At 36.8% G+C, this 18,824-nt stretch overlaps 1 protein-coding gene across 6 annotated transcripts in view; it reads right to left on the minus strand.

Moving 5' to 3' along the window:
• The window catches only part of SRFBP1 (serum response factor binding protein 1), an 85,306-nt gene that overhangs the window by 61,995 nt on the left and 4,487 nt on the right, over positions 1 to 18,824 (minus strand). For all 6 annotated transcript variants that reach the window (XR_007127656.1, XR_007127655.1, XR_007127653.1 and 3 more), the window contains exons 2-3: positions 11,194 to 11,282; positions 10,107 to 10,179 (exon numbers count right to left, since the gene is read on the minus strand). Coding sequence is in view for 1 of the 6 variants with exons in the window: in XM_047731229.1 (XP_047587185.1) it covers positions 10,107 to 10,179; positions 11,194 to 11,282 (162 nt within the window). In the remaining 5 variants the exon portion in view is untranslated. The remainder of the gene's footprint in view (positions 1 to 10,106; positions 10,180 to 11,193; positions 11,283 to 18,824) is intronic.

Below are 18,824 nucleotides of genomic sequence, written 5' to 3' on the forward strand. Positions count from 1 at the left end.
AAAGAGAGACCCTAAAACTAGTAGATCAGAAAGAAACAGAGACAATATACCATAACAGTCACCTTACAGGCAATACAATGGCACTAAATTCATATCTCTCAATACTTACCCTGAATGTTAATGGGCTAAATGCCCCAATCAAAAGACACAGGGTATCAGAATGGATAAAAAAAAAAAAACCCATCTATATGTTGCCTACAAGAAACTCATCTTAAACCCGAAGACACCTCCAGGTTTAAAGTGATGGGGTGGAAAAGAATTTACCATGCTAATGGACATCAGAAGAAAGCAGGAGTGGCAATCCTTATATCAGATCAATTAGATTTTAAGCCAAAGACTATAATAAGAGATGAGGAAGGACACTATATCATACTCAAAGGAACTGTCCAACAAGAAGATGTAACAATTTTAAATATCTATGCCCCTAATGTAGGAGCAGCCAACTATATAAACCAATTAATAACAAAATCAAAGAAACACATCAACAGTAATACAATAATAGTAGGGGACTTTAACACTCCCCTCACTGAAATGGACAGATCATCCAAGCAAAAGATCAACAAGGAAATAAAGGCCTTAAATGACACACTGGACCAGATGGACATCACAGATATATTCAGAACATTTCATCCCAAAGCAACAGAATACACATTCTTCTCTAGTGCACATGGAACATTCTCCAGAGTAGATCACATCCTCGGTCCTAAATCAGATCTCAACCGGTATCAAAAGACTGCATATTTTCAGACCACAATACTCTGAAGCTAGAACTCAATCACAAGAGGAAATTTGGAAAGAACCCAAATACATGGAAGCTAAACAGCATCCTTCTAAAGAATGAATGGGTCAATCAGGAAATTAAAGAAGAATTGAAAAAACTCATGGAAACAAATGATAACAAAAACACAACGGTTCAAAATCTGTGGGACACAACAAAGGCAGTCCTGAGAGGAAAATATATAGCGGTACAAGCCTTTCTCAAGAAACAAGAAAGGTCTCAGGTACACAACCTAACCCTACACCTAAAAGAGCTGGAGAAAGAACAAGAAAGCCTAAACCCAGCAGGAGAAGAGAAATCATAAAGATCAGAGCAGAAATCAATGAAATAGAAACCAAAAAAACAATAGAACAAATCAACGAAACTAGGAGCTGGTTCTTTGAAAGAATTAATAAGATTGATAAACCCCTGGACAGACTTATCAAAAAGAAAAGAGAAAGGACCCAAATAAATAAAATCATGAATAAAAGAGGAGAGATCACTAACACCAAAGAAATACAGACAATTATAAGAACATACTATGAGCAACTCTACGCCAACAAATTTGACAATCAGGAAGAAATGGATGCATTCCTAGAGACATATAAACTACCACAACTGAACCAGGAAGAAATAGAAAGCCTCAACAGACCCATCACCAGTAAGGAGATTGAAACTGTCATCAAAAATCTCCAAACAAACAAAAGCCCAGGGCCAGATGGCTTCCCAGGGGAATTGTACCAAACATTTAAAGAAGAACTAATTCCTATTCTCCTGAAACTGTTCCAAAAAATAGAAATGGAAGGAAAACTTCCAAACTCATTTTATGAGGCCAGCATCACCTTGACCCCAAAACCAGACAAGGATCCCATCAAAAAAGGAACTACAGACCAATATCCTTGATGAACACAGATGCAAAAATTCTCGCCAAAATACTAGCCAATAGGATTCAACAGTAAATTAAAAGGATTATTCACCACGATCAAGTGGGATTTATTCCAGGGCTGCAAGGTTGTTTCAACATCCGCAAATCAATCAATGTGATACAACACATTAATAAAAGAAAGAACAAGAACCATAATATACTCTCCATAGATGCTGAAAAAGCATTTGACAAAGTACAGCATCCCTTCCTGATCAAAACTCTTCAAAGTGTAGGGATAGACGGCACATACCTCAATATTATCAAAGCCATCTATGAAAAACCCACCACAAATATCATTCTCAATGGAGAAAAACTGAAAGCTTTTCCACTAAGGTGAGGAACATAGCAGGGATGTCCATTATCACCACTGCTATTCAACATAGTACTAGAAGTCCTAGCCTCAGCAATCAGACAACAAAAGGAAATTAAAGGCATCCAAATCGGCAGCAAAGAAGTCAAACTATCACTCTTTGCAGATGATATGATACTATATGTGGAAAACCCAAAAGACTCCACTCCAAAACTGCTAGAACTTGTACAGGAATTCAGTCAAGTGTCAGGATATAAAATCAATGCACAGAAATCAGTTGCATTTCTCTACACCAACAACAAGACAGAAGAAAGAGAAATTCAGGAGTCCATCCCATTTACAAGTGCACCCAAAACTATAAGATACCTAGGAATAAACCTAACCAAAGAGACTAAGAATCTATACACAGAAAACTCTAAAGTACTCATGAAAGAAATTGAGGAAGACACAAAGAAATGGAAAAATGTTCCATGCTCCTGGATTGGAAGAATAAATATTGTGAAAATGTCTATGCTACCTAAAGCAATCTACACATTTAATGCAATTCCTATCAAAGTACCATCCATTTTTTTCAAAGAAATGGAACAAATAATCCTAAAATTTATATGGAACCAGAAAAGACCTCGAATAGCCAAAGGAATATTGAAAAAGAAAGCCAAAGTTGGTGGCATCACAATTCCAGACTTCAAGCTCTATTACAAAGCTGTCATCATCAAGACAGCATGGTACTGGCACAAAAACAGACACACAGATCAATGGAACAGAATAGAGAGCCCAGAAATAGACCCTCAACTCTATGGTCAACTAATCTTCGACAAAGCAGGAAAGAATGTCCAATGGAAAAAAGACAGCCTCTTCAATAAATGGTGTTGGGAGAATTGGACAGCCCCATGCAGAAAAATGAAATGGATCATTTCCTTATACCACACATGAAAATAGACTCAAAATGGATGAAGGATCTCAATGTGAGAAAGGAATCCATCAAAATCCTTGAGGAGAACACAGGCAGCAACCTCTTCGACCTCAGCCGCAGCAACATCTTCCTAGGAACTTCGCCAAAGGCAAGGGAAGCAAGGGCAAAAATGAACTATTGGGATTTTATCAAGATCAAAAGCTTTTGCACAGAAAAGGAAACAGTTAACAAAACCAAAAGACAACTGACAGAATGGGCGAAGATATTTGCAAATGACATATCAGATAAAGGGCTAGTGTCCAAAATCTATAAAGAACTTAGCAAACTCAACACCCAAAGAACAAATAATCCAATCAAGAAATGGGCAGAGGACATGAACAGACATTTCTGCAAAGGAGACATCCAGATGGCCAACAGACACATGAAAAAGTGCTCCACATCACTCGGCATCAGGGAAGTACAAATCAAAACCACAATGAGATATCACCTCACACCAGTCAGAATGGCTAAAATGAACAAGTCAGGAAAAGACAGATGCTGGCGAGGATGCGGAGAAAGGGGAACCCTCCTACACTGTTGGTGGGAATGCAAGCTGGTGCAACCACTCTGGAAAACAGCATGGAGGTTCCTCAAAATGTTGAAAATAGAACTACCCTATGACCCAGCAATTGCACTGCTGGGTATTTACCCTAAAGATACAAACGTAGTGATCCGAAGGGGCACGTGCACCCTAATGTTTATAGCAACAATGTCTACAATAGCCAAACTATGGAAAGAACCTAGATGTCCATCAACAGACGAATGGATAAAGAAGATGTGGTATATATACACAATGGAATACTATGCAGCCATCAAAAGAAATGAAATCTTGCCATTTGCGACAACGTGGATGGAACTAGAGGGTAACATGCTTAGCGAAATAAGTCAATCGGAGAAAGACAACTATCATATGATCTCCCTGATATGAGGGAGAGGAGATGCAACATGGGGGGTTAAGGGGGTAGGAGAAGAGTAAATGAAACAAGATGAAATTGGGAGGGAGACAATCCATAAGTGACTCTTAATCTCAGAAAAAAAACTGAGAGTTGATGAGGGGAGGGGGGTTGGGGGGGTGGGATTATGGACATTGGGGAGGGTATGTGCTATGGTGAGTGCTGTGAAGTGTGTAAACCTGGCGATTCACAGACCTGTACCCCTGGGGATTAAAAATATATTATATGTTTATAAAAAATAAAATTAAAAAAAAAAAAAAAAGAAAAAATACTGCTACCTTTGAAAACACTACCACCACCAAAGCCACCTAGTTCGTCACTCCCTTCTTGAAACAGTCTCTTGGTTTCCTAGACATTACACTTTCTTGGCTCTTTTTCTTCTTCTGGCTACACTTTTTCAATCTCTTTGACTTATTCTTCCTCATCTTGCTAAGATCTAAATCTACAGTGTCTTGGGGTGGTCAGGCCTCTTTCCTCGGCTATATGCAGTTAATTCCAACTTTGCACACTTCGTTTTCTGGGTATGAGACTAAGATACTAACAGATCATACAATTAACCCCGTTGTCCCTCACTTCCCCCAGCAACAACCATAAAACTTGGACACAAGAGAAAAAGCCCTACCTGAAGGTAATGGAGAGTAAACGGAAGCAGAAAGACTCTGATAGGGAGTCTAAGCTGACTAAGCCGTATGTAAAGATGGGAAGCTCTACAAATAGGCTACCATCTCTTCAGAGCGGCGGCTAAGTGCAGTCCTCAGGGTTCAAGAGCAGTGGCAGAAATAATTATGGAAGAGTACGGCCAGAAGACACTACTACTGAGAGAGCAGGGGAAAGAAACCCAGAAGGAAAAGAACCACCTAAGAGACTCTTAAACCTGACCTACTCATGTGAAGAACCAATTCAAAGCACGTCCGAGAACTGAGGCTACAGCTGCTGCCTACAAAAGAAAGTTTGCGGATAATGCCTAAACCCAAATGTTAACTGCTAAGACAAACACTCTTTATAGAAAAATAATCAAACCCAGAATCTCTACTACTTAACTTAGGTACTATGTCGAGGGTAATATCCAAAAGGACACAGCATAGGAAGAGACCAGAAACAGAAACGCTGTCATTCTCCACAGGCAAAATGGCTAGTATCAATATCCTCCGTGATGCATACATGTATGTATCTGTAAAAAGTCCCCTTAATGAGTTACCAACTTCTCAGAGAAACAAAAAACATTCTAGTAGAGAAAGAGAATAAAAACCTGTTAAACGGGGGTGCCTTGGTGGCTCAGTGGGTTAAAGCCTCTGCCTTCAGCTCAGGTCTTGATCCCAGGGTCCTGGGATTGAGCCCCACATCGGGCTCTCTGCTCAGCGGGGAGCCTGCTCTCTCCTCTCTCTCTGCCTGCCTCTCTGCCTACTTGTGATCTCTGTCTGTCAAATAAATAAATAAAATCTTTAAACAAAACAAAACCTGTTAAATGATTCAGCCACAGAACATTTATCACTGGATGAAAGACTGCAGGATATTCACAAAGTTTCAAAGTTTATCATCTCACAAATTACTTAATAATTGCAAACAGAAAAAGGTGCCTTTAAAATGGAGAAAGCTGGCAGAAAACATTCAAACCAAATGACTAGAACTCAACATCACTACTAAAGGGGCAAGCATGGATGTGACACACTGTAGTATTATTATTATATTGCACAATTACAATTTTTCTAAGGTTTGAAATATTTTCCAAACAGTTGGAGGGAAACACCAACAAACAAACACAAAAAAGCCAAAAGACACTTATAAATCAGGGTAGAATGAATGCAGTTTTCCTGTATTCCATTCACTTTATCAGGAAGAAATGCCAGGAAAAGTAGGTGAAGGAGTTTAACCTTACTTGTTAATAATATGTTGTTGGGGTGCCTGGGTGGCTCAGTGGGTTAAACCCTCTGCCTTCCGCTCAGGTCATGATCTCAGGGTCCTGGGGTCAAGCCCCGCATCGGGCTCTCTGCTCAGCAGGGAGCCTGCTTCCCCCTCCCTCTCTGCCTGCCTCTCTGCCTACTTGTGATCTCTCTCTGTGTCAAATAAATAAATGAAATCTTTAAAAAAAAAATATGTTGTTAACTGGTCCTCCTGGTGAACCGACTAATGATTTTTATTAGGAGGAAAGTCCTTACCTGAAAAATGCTCTTAGGAAGCTGTCCCTTGTAAGGACGCCTACAGTAAACAAACTTAAAAATCTACAGACTTATGAGGCATGACCCACCGGAGAAAATAATTTAAGCCATCTAACCCTGGGGAACAGAATGGAGAAGTTTCAAAACCTAAATGCTCTTTGCTATGAAAATAACTACACTTCCTCATTTAGAGACCTAATCATTTACTCTTGCCCAGAAAGTGCCTGTCTGATGTAGAAAGGACATGCGGAATCACCCAGATTCCCAGATCTCTCTCCTTCACGTGCATTTCACAGCAGAGCCCTGAAACTATCAGCAAAGCTGGACTGTAGGTAAGATCTCTAAAATGTGTCTGATTTGATTTTTTGTATTGGCGTACAGGCAAAAGATGAAACTGTCAAAAACAATTATGATCTAGGACAAACTTAATACTATTACTTTAGTAGGATTAAGTGAACTGTTAATTTGATACAACTAACCAGCACAGTATCCTTCCAGGAAAAATAAGGCATCTTTTACCCTATGGCATTCATAGGAGAAAACAACCAAAAGTATATGAAATTACAGAGAAATTTCTCAGCAAATTTTTAAAAAGCAAATACAACCAGAAATGTACAAACTGTTAATATATGAAAATATATGATGATAAACATATAATCCAGTGGGTGTATGCAGCCCAGAACTTTTCTAAACATGTCCTGTGAAATAAGAATCTGTGTAATTTACAGAGTTGGGGTGAAATTCAAATGACGGGATATAAATATCATAACCTAAACTGTTTTTCCTATTTGTACTCCACTAATGCCAACTACTTAGAAATAGGTTATGAAGGGGCATGAGAGCAGACAATCCTAACATCTGACGCAAGCTCAAAGTTCACTTTGAGTAGGAGATCTGAGCACATCAAAAGAAAGGAAGATGGAAACAAAATTAGGAAGTTTTAAAATAGAGATGTAAAGGTAGCAGGCAGAGCAAGATCTCATAGAACCCATACACTCTCAGTGCACAGGAAAACCAACATATGGAAGAGTAATAGCCTCGGTGAGGAATAAGTAAGGAATAGTAAGCAGAGAGAGGTAACTGAATATACTTAGTTGCAAGGAATTAAAGAATTTGAAAACATGTTGTAAATCTCTAGGCCTTTGTCCCCTATAGGACAAGTATCCTGTTTATTATTATATTCTCTCATCCAATCTCTAGGACACTAGAATCTAGGTACATTTCAGGAAATTCTTGCCTTACTGAAGCAGCATAATTAAGCAGTTAGTAACATTCACTTCATAATCTATTTGGAAGCCCACCACCCAGTAACTATTTGACCTTGGGCAAGCTGTTTGACTTCTCTAAGAAGTTTCATATTTTGTATTTGTATTTTGTATTTCTATTTTTGTAATTTCGTATTTTGTAAGATTGGGACAAGAATGATACCAACTTCCCAAGATAGTGAATATAAAACACACAATATACTACCTGGCACATAGTAAATGCTTAGTAAAAGCCAGTCATTTTATTTACTATTTAAGAAGGAATTTCTTGAACATTTTGATTGACTTCAGTGTATGTCTCAATTTTACTATCTCCTTCTCTAGCTAAAAGGAATCAGTAAAAGTTGATAAGCTATGTTAATTTCCAAAGAAAAAAGAACTGTTTAGGAAGACAGTATTTACACTAACATCAAAGTAAAAAGCATGAATACTATTAGAAAAGGCAGCAAAGACTTGGTATTCATACATTACAGTCTATAAAATTAGAACCTATGATTTTATAGTATCGTAAAGATCAGGGCATTTTTTTTCTTGGTCAGAAAACACCAATTCCCATTTCTAAAAATATCTCAGGTTTTCTTCTTGAGGAAGTCAGCTTGCAACAAACTACCCTATTATCTTAGAAAACAAGTATAGGACAATATGTCATGAACAACTCTGTAAAAATGTAGTGGTATATGAGCCAAAGAAAAAAATCATCTGGAAAAACAAATAAGTAGAGGTTCTTCTCCAAATTTATTTGAGACTGTAAGTTTTCTGTTTGTGACTATTTCTTTGATACTCCCATGTAGATGAACACTTCATTAAGAAATCACAAATGATCTTTTTAAAAATCTTTTTTAAAAATCCTCTATGCCTTTGATTCTTCTAGAAAAGTAGCTTAATTTCGTAAAAGAATCATGAATGAGAAATAAAATTTCAAATGTAAGAAAAGTGTACAGTCTTTTTCGTATACTTTTTATTCTGGCTTTTACATTTAAATGTAATCCAGTTTTTAAATAGCACTATGAAAGAAGTTGATATAAAAGTATACAATCTACACCACTACTAAAAAGAATTCAAAGTATATATACACATATATATACTATTAATTTTACTATTGCAAGGAATATACAAGTTACAAATTTTAGCTTTCTATGAGGCAATAATCCCATAGTGGTCTTAAATAATCATAGTAAACTAGGAAAACAAACAAACAAACAAGGTCACAACAGTGCAATCTTGTGAACCTATAAACTTTAATTATCATTCAGCCTCTTTCCTGTTGCTGATGAGGTTTAAGAATAAGAGAAAACAACTTTCACATATAGATCAAACAGGACTTTCTTTCGAATTAAATTAAATTCACTATCAAGAGCTATAGAAAGGAAGATTAACAAATATATTTTAACCTCAAACTCTTCATACATTGTATATAGGTTTATTGTATATAATATATCCTTTCTAGGGTAAGAGAAAATCAGCAGTTACACAGTAGTTCAAAGCATATGAATAATTTAAGACTGCAAAAATGACTATTCAGAAGAAATTATAGGGAAAAATTTAGGTAAGGAATGTAATTAAGTAAGGACCTTGGTTAAGAGAAAGTGAAAGAAAAAATGGGATAAATCGTAATTTTCTATCTCAGTGCTACACTCAAAACAGAAATCTCTATAAAGGTTGTATTTCTCAGAGGAATTTCACAGAAAAAAAGGTACATGAAAAAGCCCACATCATGTGTGATCCATACTGACACAAACAATAATGACTCACAAACAAATATTTTGACTGAATGACTAGATAAAAGGGGGATTAAATCTTTGAGAAAGAAAAGATACAGCAAATGGATTCTGCGAATTTTGCAGACCTGTGAACATAAAATAAAAATATGCAACAAAAAAAACTCACACAAAGAATGTCCACCTCTATTTCTACTCAGATTAACTGTGATAACTTTGTCCTATAAAACACTGTATCATCCCTTCCAAAGGAAAAAAATGGTGAGAAGCTTTGATGATCTAACTCAATTAAAATATTGTTAGGGAATTCTCTTGCCCTTTTATCTATCTCAAAACTTGGAAGTTATACCAAAATGTAATAGTTAAACATACATGCAAGATGACCCTGCAATTAAGGTAATTGCTGGTACCAAATGTTGTTTTTAAGTTCTGCAATAAAACAGTCTCCCAGACATTTAATAGTATGTCATTTGGTAAATGAAAGTTTCCACAAAGTAACAGCAGTGAGAAGACCTAAAAATTATGCTAGTGAAGAGTCTGGCTGAAAGAAACAAAAATATGGATCATTTTGGTCCAGCACTAATTTTATTTCAAGTTACTACAGAGCTGAATAAAACTCTGACACCACCACACAAAAATTTATTGAGTTGGCAATAGGAAAGCATGATGTCAGCCACCGATATCACCGTCCACATTACCAAATAGCAAGAACGCTTTCATTCTCGAACTTAACGTAGACTTTTTATGTGTGAAGTTAGAGTAAAAATAAAAATCTCAAGTGTGAGGCATTATTAAACACAGATGAGTTTAGTTTGGCATAGTTTCCATGTAAATTACTCTAGAACTTCAACAAATTCAGTAAAAAAACATGAAAAAAATGCAAGCTTAAACATATTACAATTTTCTAAATGTGCTTCATTCTTCACCAAACAGATCCATAAAATTAAATCTTAGTCAACTGGCAATAATATTCAAATAACTAACACCACACACACACACACACACACACACACACAGCTGAGAGGAGACACAGAAACACACCTATGTATACACACCCACACAAAGCCTACCTTCATAGCATGAATTTCTTCAAGCAGTCGTTGTGCCCGCCTCTGGTTTTTTAACAGTGCATCTTCGGTACCCCTGTAAAAAATACATGAAAATATACAGCCAGGAAAATATGTATTTTCAAGTCCAATCATAATTAAAAGTCTCTTCATTTCTTTTAGAAAAGCATAACGTGTAAATAACAAACACTGTCATCCTGCACTGCCTTGAACAACCCCACTGTCCAATACCAATTCCATCAACAAACCCAAGTTTTTGGCACACAGAAGCATTACCTGGCATTATATTAATGATGATTACTATTGAGACACAGCAGGCCTTCTAATTCCTTAATGGATAGCCAAATAATAGATTTTAATCAACTGCTTAATGGCACACTGCATTTAATGTAACCTCATAAACTATAGTTAAAGGTCAGATGTAATTTTATTACATAAAATTTTGTTCTCTGGAACTAAAGGAATACCTAAAAAGAAATATCTGATTACATCAGAGGGAAAGGTTATTTACGATAGAACAAGAAATTAATCAGGAACAAAATATATGTGAAACTAAGTATGCTGAAAGTGTAGAAGCTACAACATGCTTACTCTAATCCTAGTGATAAGGAAATTACAAAATATTATTAAAAATAGAACATAATGTTTTCATAAACACTTCCACAAGGTAATGAAGATTTCCAATTATTTAGCAATTTAAGGAATAAACTGATACAAAATCTTTGTAACTTATTCAAGGTATTACTAGATTTATTACAGTATATCAACATCTTAAAATAACTTCCAATAACATAAAATACACAAATAAGTCTGAAGGACTTTCATTCTGAAAAGGCCGGAAGGAGAGTTCTGAAAAAAACAGCAGAATTCATTGTGATTTTTAAGCAAATGTGGCCCAAACTATGCAAGGACATGCTGACACAGCACACTGTAACCCACTCAGATCCTCTCTCCATATAAAAAAAAAAGTATTATATGAGTAAGATACTTAATTATTCCTCCTGGTCCCACCCTCAAATTTTGTAAATATTGAATAAAAACAACTTCTGACATTCTATTAGTCACAGGACCATGACTTCAAGTGACTAACTTTTTTGACTTCAGTCTGCCAACACTTCTGACAAGTTTTCGGATAACCAACACCCGGATTCTCTTCACTTCTTTTCTCATCTTCACAACCTTTGAGGAATAAAACCAAAATTAGAAAGGTTCTCTCTTAATTTGAGATGAAAATCACTTTATTTTGAGTCTTAATATTACAGGTTAAGTCTAATAACTTTAACCAAATTTTCAACCATATTCAGTTTGATGAAACCAAACTTCTTCTGTAAGAGAGTAAATCAACATTCTAAAAATGTGTCTGAAGACTTAAGAGAAACAAGCTATGATTTTTTAAAAGGTCACAGCATTCTCAGTGATTAGTATTTTAATAGTGCACTTATATTTTGTGCCTGAACATAATAAACGATTGCGTTCCCTGCGATCAGAGAGCATCACATTCATCTTTGCACCCTTGCAATTTAAAACAGAGCTTTAGCCATAATGGCAGGAATTTACTGAATGTTTATGTTACCAAAAGCAAATGTGTGAAAGTGATAATATTTTACTTATTTATACCGCAACCCTTCCATTTGTTTCTAGTAATAAATTTCAAACCTAACTTTAAAAGAAATGTGAAAAACACCAGGGTGCATGCGTACATGCACCCACACTGACAGATGCTTTAAATCATCCCGTTAGACAACAGTGCTGAACTCTGAGACAAAAAACCCCAGAAAGACTGTCCAAAAAATGGAAATATTCAGATGATGAAGAACTACATGTTACAACAGTACTTAGTACATCAGGATGCTATCATTTTGAGTTTATATTTTGTCTGTTGTTATTACTAGTCAAATATCTTATCCTTCCTCCTAGAATGTTCTTCTTCCCTTTCTCCACTTTAAGGACCATATAAAATTCAGATAAGATATTCCTAAGAAGTCTTCCAATGACTTCTTCAGATGGAGAGAACTCCTCCAACCTTCACGCTCCCACTATACTTTATAGGCAGCATCTATCTTACTGTAGTCTCCCTGACTGCTCACGTAGCGAACTTCTTTTATAGTCTGGGCACTCCTAGAGGACGGGACCTTGTGGTACCGAAATCATTTTTTCTGAGCATTGCTAGAGTATCTGGCACATATGATCCCTCAAATTCTCCTTGCCAAAATAGCAACATCATCCTGTTTCTTCAAGGCTCTTGCATTTGGCTATAACCCTGTCTCTTAGCCTCAGTCTATTTCACCCCCTTATTCAGTGAAGATACTGTCAATCAGTTTACAATTTATCTCCGACCTAACTTTCCCCACCATTCTGGGTGACGTAGATGTCCATGCAATAAAACCTATCCATTATCATACCCTCACTTGTTGACTTCCTGTCTTCATGACCTTATCTATTCAGTCTCAGCACCCACGTCCAAGGTAGTAACACTGTAGTCCCTGTTATCACTCATAAGGGATCCATTTTTATAACCATTAATATAAAGAGTCTATATTGAGATCAAAATGCCTATTTCCTTGTTCAACTTAACACACCACCACCATCTTTGACTTTACTGGGACCAATAGTTCACTGACCCCTATACTTTCTCTCAAATGATTGGTCCTGTTCTTTTCAATTTTCCATTTATTCAGTTTATGTACATGATCAATACTTGCTAATACCTTAAACTGTCCTATCCTTCCTGTTAGCAATTACTCTAGCTAATCCTGGATGAAATAATCATCCTGAGATGTTTTTTTTTTGACCCCCGCCCCAAGATTCGTTTATTTATTTTAGGGAGAAAGTCAGTAGGGGGAAGGGAAGAAGGAGGAGAGAGAGGATCCTCAAGCACACTCTGTGCTAAGCACAGAGCCAGATGAGGGGCTCAATCCCAGGATCCTGACATCATGACCTGAGCTAAAACCAAGAATCAGCCACCCAACCAACTGAGCCACCCAGGACCCCTCATCCTGAGTTCTTTATCACAGCCCCTGCAAGAGCTGGGGAATACTTGAGACATTCTATCTACATTAAATTCATTATAACTAACACGAAATGGGCTCCTATACACTCTTAGGAAACCTATTTTATTTTTTTGTTCAATCCCTTCTACAATGACTATTTTAAACCTGTGCCTGCCTTCTAAAACACCTGACCTTCCTCTATTCTCTTTCCCAATTTTATGGAGAAAATGAACATCAAAGGGGAACCATCATCTTTCCACTACAATGAAGGCAAATTTACTTGTATCACCTACTCTCCTCTATTAACCTATTCTCCTACCCAATACGTGACATTCATCTTCCGGTTGTATTTTGGATCTCATTTTTTCTGCTTTCTTAGAACCCGTACTACACACTACCCCTTTACTCTTGCACTGCCGATCTCTTACATGATTGTTTCTATTGATTTTTAATCGTGCTTGACTCATTTTCAGTAGAGACAAGACAAACAAAACATTCTCACTATGAAGATCACTAGGAGTACCCTCTCTCTACAACTGCTTCAGAGCCAAGCTTTCAGAGAGGCTCAAAGTCCCTAACTCCATTTCTACTTACCACATAATCCTGCTGTATTTCCATTCTCATCAGTCCACCCTAAGCTATTACAAGAGACATCAATGATTTCTAAAAGTCCCTCAAATCCAACAGGAATTTTTCAGGCTTCACTTTATTTGCAATCTCGGCAGCATCTGACACTGTTGACCACTTTCTCCTTCGAAGGGACACTTAGAATTCTCTCCAGGATTCCCTCCATCCTCTCTCGTCACTCGACCTTGCTCTTCTTTGAAGACTCCTCCATCCCAACCAGTTTTAAGTTCAAAGGGCAGTCCTGAGCCAACTCTTCTTTTCACAACTTTTTAGACCTAAATGGTCTTACCTGTGTACACTGTCATTTCCCACCTAAACAAGATGACTCGGTAATTTCTTGCCTTCAGCTAAGACTCTCTTTTAGCTCCAGACCTAAATGTACAACTGTCTACTTGGTATTTCCTGTTCAGCAGGCTTAAAATTATCTACAACACACACTTGAACCCATGTTCTTCATTCCCAAATGGATTGCTTTTTTGTTGTTTTATATTTCAGGGAAAAGAACAATCCTTTTGTTCAATGATAAACCTAGGGCTCATTTTAAGTAGCTTTCTTTTCTAAATCCCTCACAATCAATCTGTTACCAAGTTGTGTCAATTTTATCTCCAATTATATCCCAAACTGTACCACTTTTCCCCATATCTTGACCTTCTCGTTCTCTTGGGTGAGTTACTGGTAATTGGTTTGTCTACATCCATTCCTGCCCCTCTCCAACCAGTTATTCACAACTCAGAATACTTTTTTTCTAAGATTTTATTTATTTGACAGAAAGAGAGAGAAAGAGAGTGAGTGTGCACACACGAACCAGAGGGAGAGAGCGAAGCAGAGTCCCCAGTAGGCACGGAGTCCAATTCAGGACTCAATCCCAGTACTTCAGGATTATGAGCTGCGCCAAAAGCAGACGCTTTTGGTAACTGAACCACAAGGCACCCTAGAATACATTTTTTAATACACAGATCTGATGATAGACCTTTACTTAATTCTCTTTGCTTGCAGTTTGTCTTAGGATGGCCACATGGGCCTACTTTTAATCCTTTATCTCCACCATGCTTCCACCTACCACCAAGTCTTTACACTTGCTGTTCTCTCTGGTAGGAATGCTCTTTACCACTCTTTCAACTCATCCTTCTGATTTTGGATCAACTGCCATTTCTCAGTGAAATCTTTTCTGTCTTCAGACAGTGTTAAAATTCCCCTTTATAAGTACTTAGGAGTACTTCTAGAACTTGTCATGACAATTATTTTAAGTTAAATACTTTATTGTAATCTGAATACAATCTGATATGTCTTCTTCCCAGCAGGTTATAAATTCCATGAAGGTCAAGTGTCTGGTTTTACTAAACATTACATCGTAATACCTAACATAGTGATGGTACAGTATGAGTTTTCAATAAGCATTTGTTAAATAAATGACCAGAAAGATCGTAATACTCACTTGTTCATTCACTTTTTCAAATGTCTAATATATTAACAAAGTGCAGAGTGATCAGGTTTCTTTCCTACCAGATATACTAACCTGTTTGGAATTTATTTTGAAGTTTGGTTTAGAAAAAAAATTCATACTTGCATAATAAAAAGCCATTCAGACTAGATTTTAACTGAAAAAAAAAAACTGTAACATTTTAAAAAATTTATTTATTTGACAGAGAGAGAGCGAGAGCGAGCGAGCACACAAGCAGGGGGAGAAGCAGGATCTCTGCTGAGCAGGGAGCCAGACATAGGGCTCAATCATAGGACACCGAGATCATGACCAGAGCCGAAGGCAGACCTTAACTGACTGAGCCACCCACGTGCCAAAATTGCTACATTTCATATGCAGCAAAATGGGGATTTATAACACATTTTTCTTGAAGGTCACTTATGAGATAAATTAATAGTGAGTTATAAAGTATGCACTAAAATATATTAGCAACTGTTTCTAATTGCTGTAGCCCACAGGTATATAAGATGATGATATGATATTTGTTAACTGCTGTCAACTGAACTGAACTAATAAACTGCAGCCAGCAGAGTTGTTCCTCAGTTACATTCCAATCATGGGAAAGCTAAACTCCAATTTTAAAATTCCAATTTAAGAAGTACTATGTTTGTCATTACTGCATAAGGGAATTCTAAAAGAAAAGGGAATGCTTTATGTATGTAGTTCCATGCCAAAACCAAAAAAAATCCTTTTCAACTTTTTGACTTTTCCAGTATTTGTGTGCAGGCAGTAGGAAAATTTGATTAAGTTTAATATATTAGAAAAATAAGTACATTCATTTTATGTAACAATGGAAATATTTTACTTTTCTCACAACTGCTCACCCCAAGCACTTACCTTTCTTCAAGCATTTAACTTTATTTTTGCAAAACTGACAAACAGGTATCAAGAGCCTCTCAGTTAGGATTCAAAATTCATTTGCACTTAGGAATTAGGAAGTTGGTTGACAGAAAACCCACAAGTCAACAAACAGGCCTAAAACATTCAATACTGTCAGAAGGCCAATGTACTACTTCAGGGCAATGTGCTTTGGTTTCCCAACCAAAAGCAAAGAGAACTACCATTGTTAGAAATGTGAAAAGGGTAGGATACTGTCTGGGAAGGAAGGAAGGAGGGAAAGAGAAAGCAAGGAGAAAACAGAGGTATAATAATGGAATGAAATGTGCTGACAAAGGAACAAAATGAAAAAGTGAAAGGGAAGAGTTTGAAGAAAGAAAATGAAGGACAAATCTCTAGTCATCAGTAAGACTGCCAAACCCAAGCTGAGGGCTTCCAAGTAGTAAATAATGCATTTAATCTGTAAGAGCAGAAGAAAAAGACACACACACACGGACACAGACACACAACACATGTGCTGAAAGTGAGGGGTCACTGAGAACCTACACAAGCAGATGCCCTCTGTAAGGGTAAAATCTCAACCCAGGAATGTAACCTGGATCACTCTTGGGTAGACAGTACAAAAATATGATCATAACTAAATTAAGTGGAAAGCTAATATATCTGTTTGGGAAAAGACCATGTGGGCATCTGGGAAAGGGTCAACATAAACACAGGAATGGGAGTCACAAAGAGCAAAAGCTGGCAGTGTCTGATTCAAGCCTTTTGAGTAAGACGTGTTCCCCAGTTCAGAGATGAGAAATCCAGTTTGTACTGGAGTAACTCAATTATGAGGACAAATGTATCACAGCCTGACAACAAACTATAATAACTAAAACCCCTTTCTATGGTTCTACATTTCAAGTAGTCAAGGTAGATCAGTATTCAGTAAAAGAATATTCTACAATGTGAGCATTACTGTGTTGCATTAGATATATTTAATAAACTAGCTTCCTCATTTTTATAGTCTCTTATAAGCTATGGTTAATATGAATTTGACTTTGAAAGAATGAGCTATGTTTTGGGGGTGACAAGGTTGGCAAGTTTCTGATCTATAAAGCTGAGAGCAAACTATGGTCCAATGACAAAAGTAAATACTACTTTGAACTGACAGTTAACTATCTAAGAGCCAGTCAACTAGACAGCCACTTTTGGTAATTCATTGACTCTAGCATGCATTTACATTAATTTCTAACAAAAACCCATAGTTGTTAGAAAACAATTCTTCCAAGACCTAATATTGTTTTGAGAGAGCTTAGAGTGCTAAAAAAAAATCTGACTGTACCTAAGTTTCTTAGAGTACATTAAAAACTTCTAGTTGCTTATTACTCATCAATACGATTGAATTAAAAAAAAAAAGACAACATTCTGTCTATGAGGCTGTTATAAAACAGGCACTCTTCACATACTGCTGATAGAAATACAAATTGGTATACTCCTCCTGGGAAACTCTGGCAACATCTAACAAAATTCCTACTTCTACGAATCCACCCAGAAGCTACACCTCCAGCAACAGGGAAGGACTATGCATAAAACTGTTCACTGCGGAGTTCCTATAAAACGCTGCATAAGAGATACAATAATGCATATAAATAAAGCACAAGCAATGTGGTATTCTAGAATCAATGCAGGAGATATGCATGTATTATCATGAGTAAACCTTAAAATTGTGTGGTGAAAAGTAACTTTTAAGGAATTTTTTAAAGCTTTCATTTATTTACTTACTTGAGAGAGAGAGAAAGAGAGAGAGCATGCACACATGCAGGAGGAGAAGGGGTGCAGAGGGACAAGGAGACTCCCCACTGAAGGTGGAGCACAATGTGGGGCTCAATTGCGGTACCCTAAGATCATGACCTGAGTCAATGTCTGAAGCTTAATGGACTGAGCCACCCCGATGCCCTGAAAAGTAACTTTTATAATGATACTTGTGGTGTAACACTGCATTAATACAGTAACATATGCACATTTTAAAATATTCAGAATAATACTATGGGCATATATAACATAATAAATGCTGATATATGTTACTAAATTACATATATTTGTAATTTGTGGATGAGAAAATTACACTGAATGAGTAAGAATTACTTCTGAGACAGAGAAGGTGGGTGGAATTAAGCATTACAATATAGCAAAATATTGACACTTGATAAATACAAGAAGTAGATCATAAGGACATTTGTTATATTATTTTTGATATGATTGAACTACATCATAGTTGACAAAATTAATTATTATATAATTACTTATTATTAATTATTGTGGTAGTAATTATAGAGAAGGATTCTAATTTGGCCATTTGGATGATAACTTACTGTTGACTTATTTTTACTTTTGATGAGCAGCAATTTAAAAATGCTAGAATGCGGGGCACCTGGGTGGTTCAGTGGATTAAGCCTCTGCCTTGGGCTCAGGTCATGATCTCAGGGTCCTGGGATCAAGCCCCACACTGGGCTCCCTGCTTGGCGAGAAGCCTGCTTCTCTCTCTCTCTCTCTCTGCCTGCCTCTCTGCCTACTTGTGATCTCTGTCAACTAAATAAATAAAATCTTTTTTAAAAAATGCTAGAATGCTTGGTGATTAACTACCACTGAATCATTATTGAGCATATGCTGCCACCTAGCAAAACTTCCCAGAATAATTTAACAACCAAAGAGAAAATGGTTCTCTTCTTACGGACAGACCCTGATTTATTACTTTGGGGAAAAAAATATTAGAAAGTATTAAACATTCAACTATGAAATAGGAGC

This window comes from Lutra lutra, chromosome 5, assembly GCF_902655055.1.
Source record: "Lutra lutra chromosome 5, mLutLut1.2, whole genome shotgun sequence".
NCBI classification, from domain to species: Eukaryota; Metazoa; Chordata; class Mammalia; order Carnivora; family Mustelidae; genus Lutra; species Lutra lutra.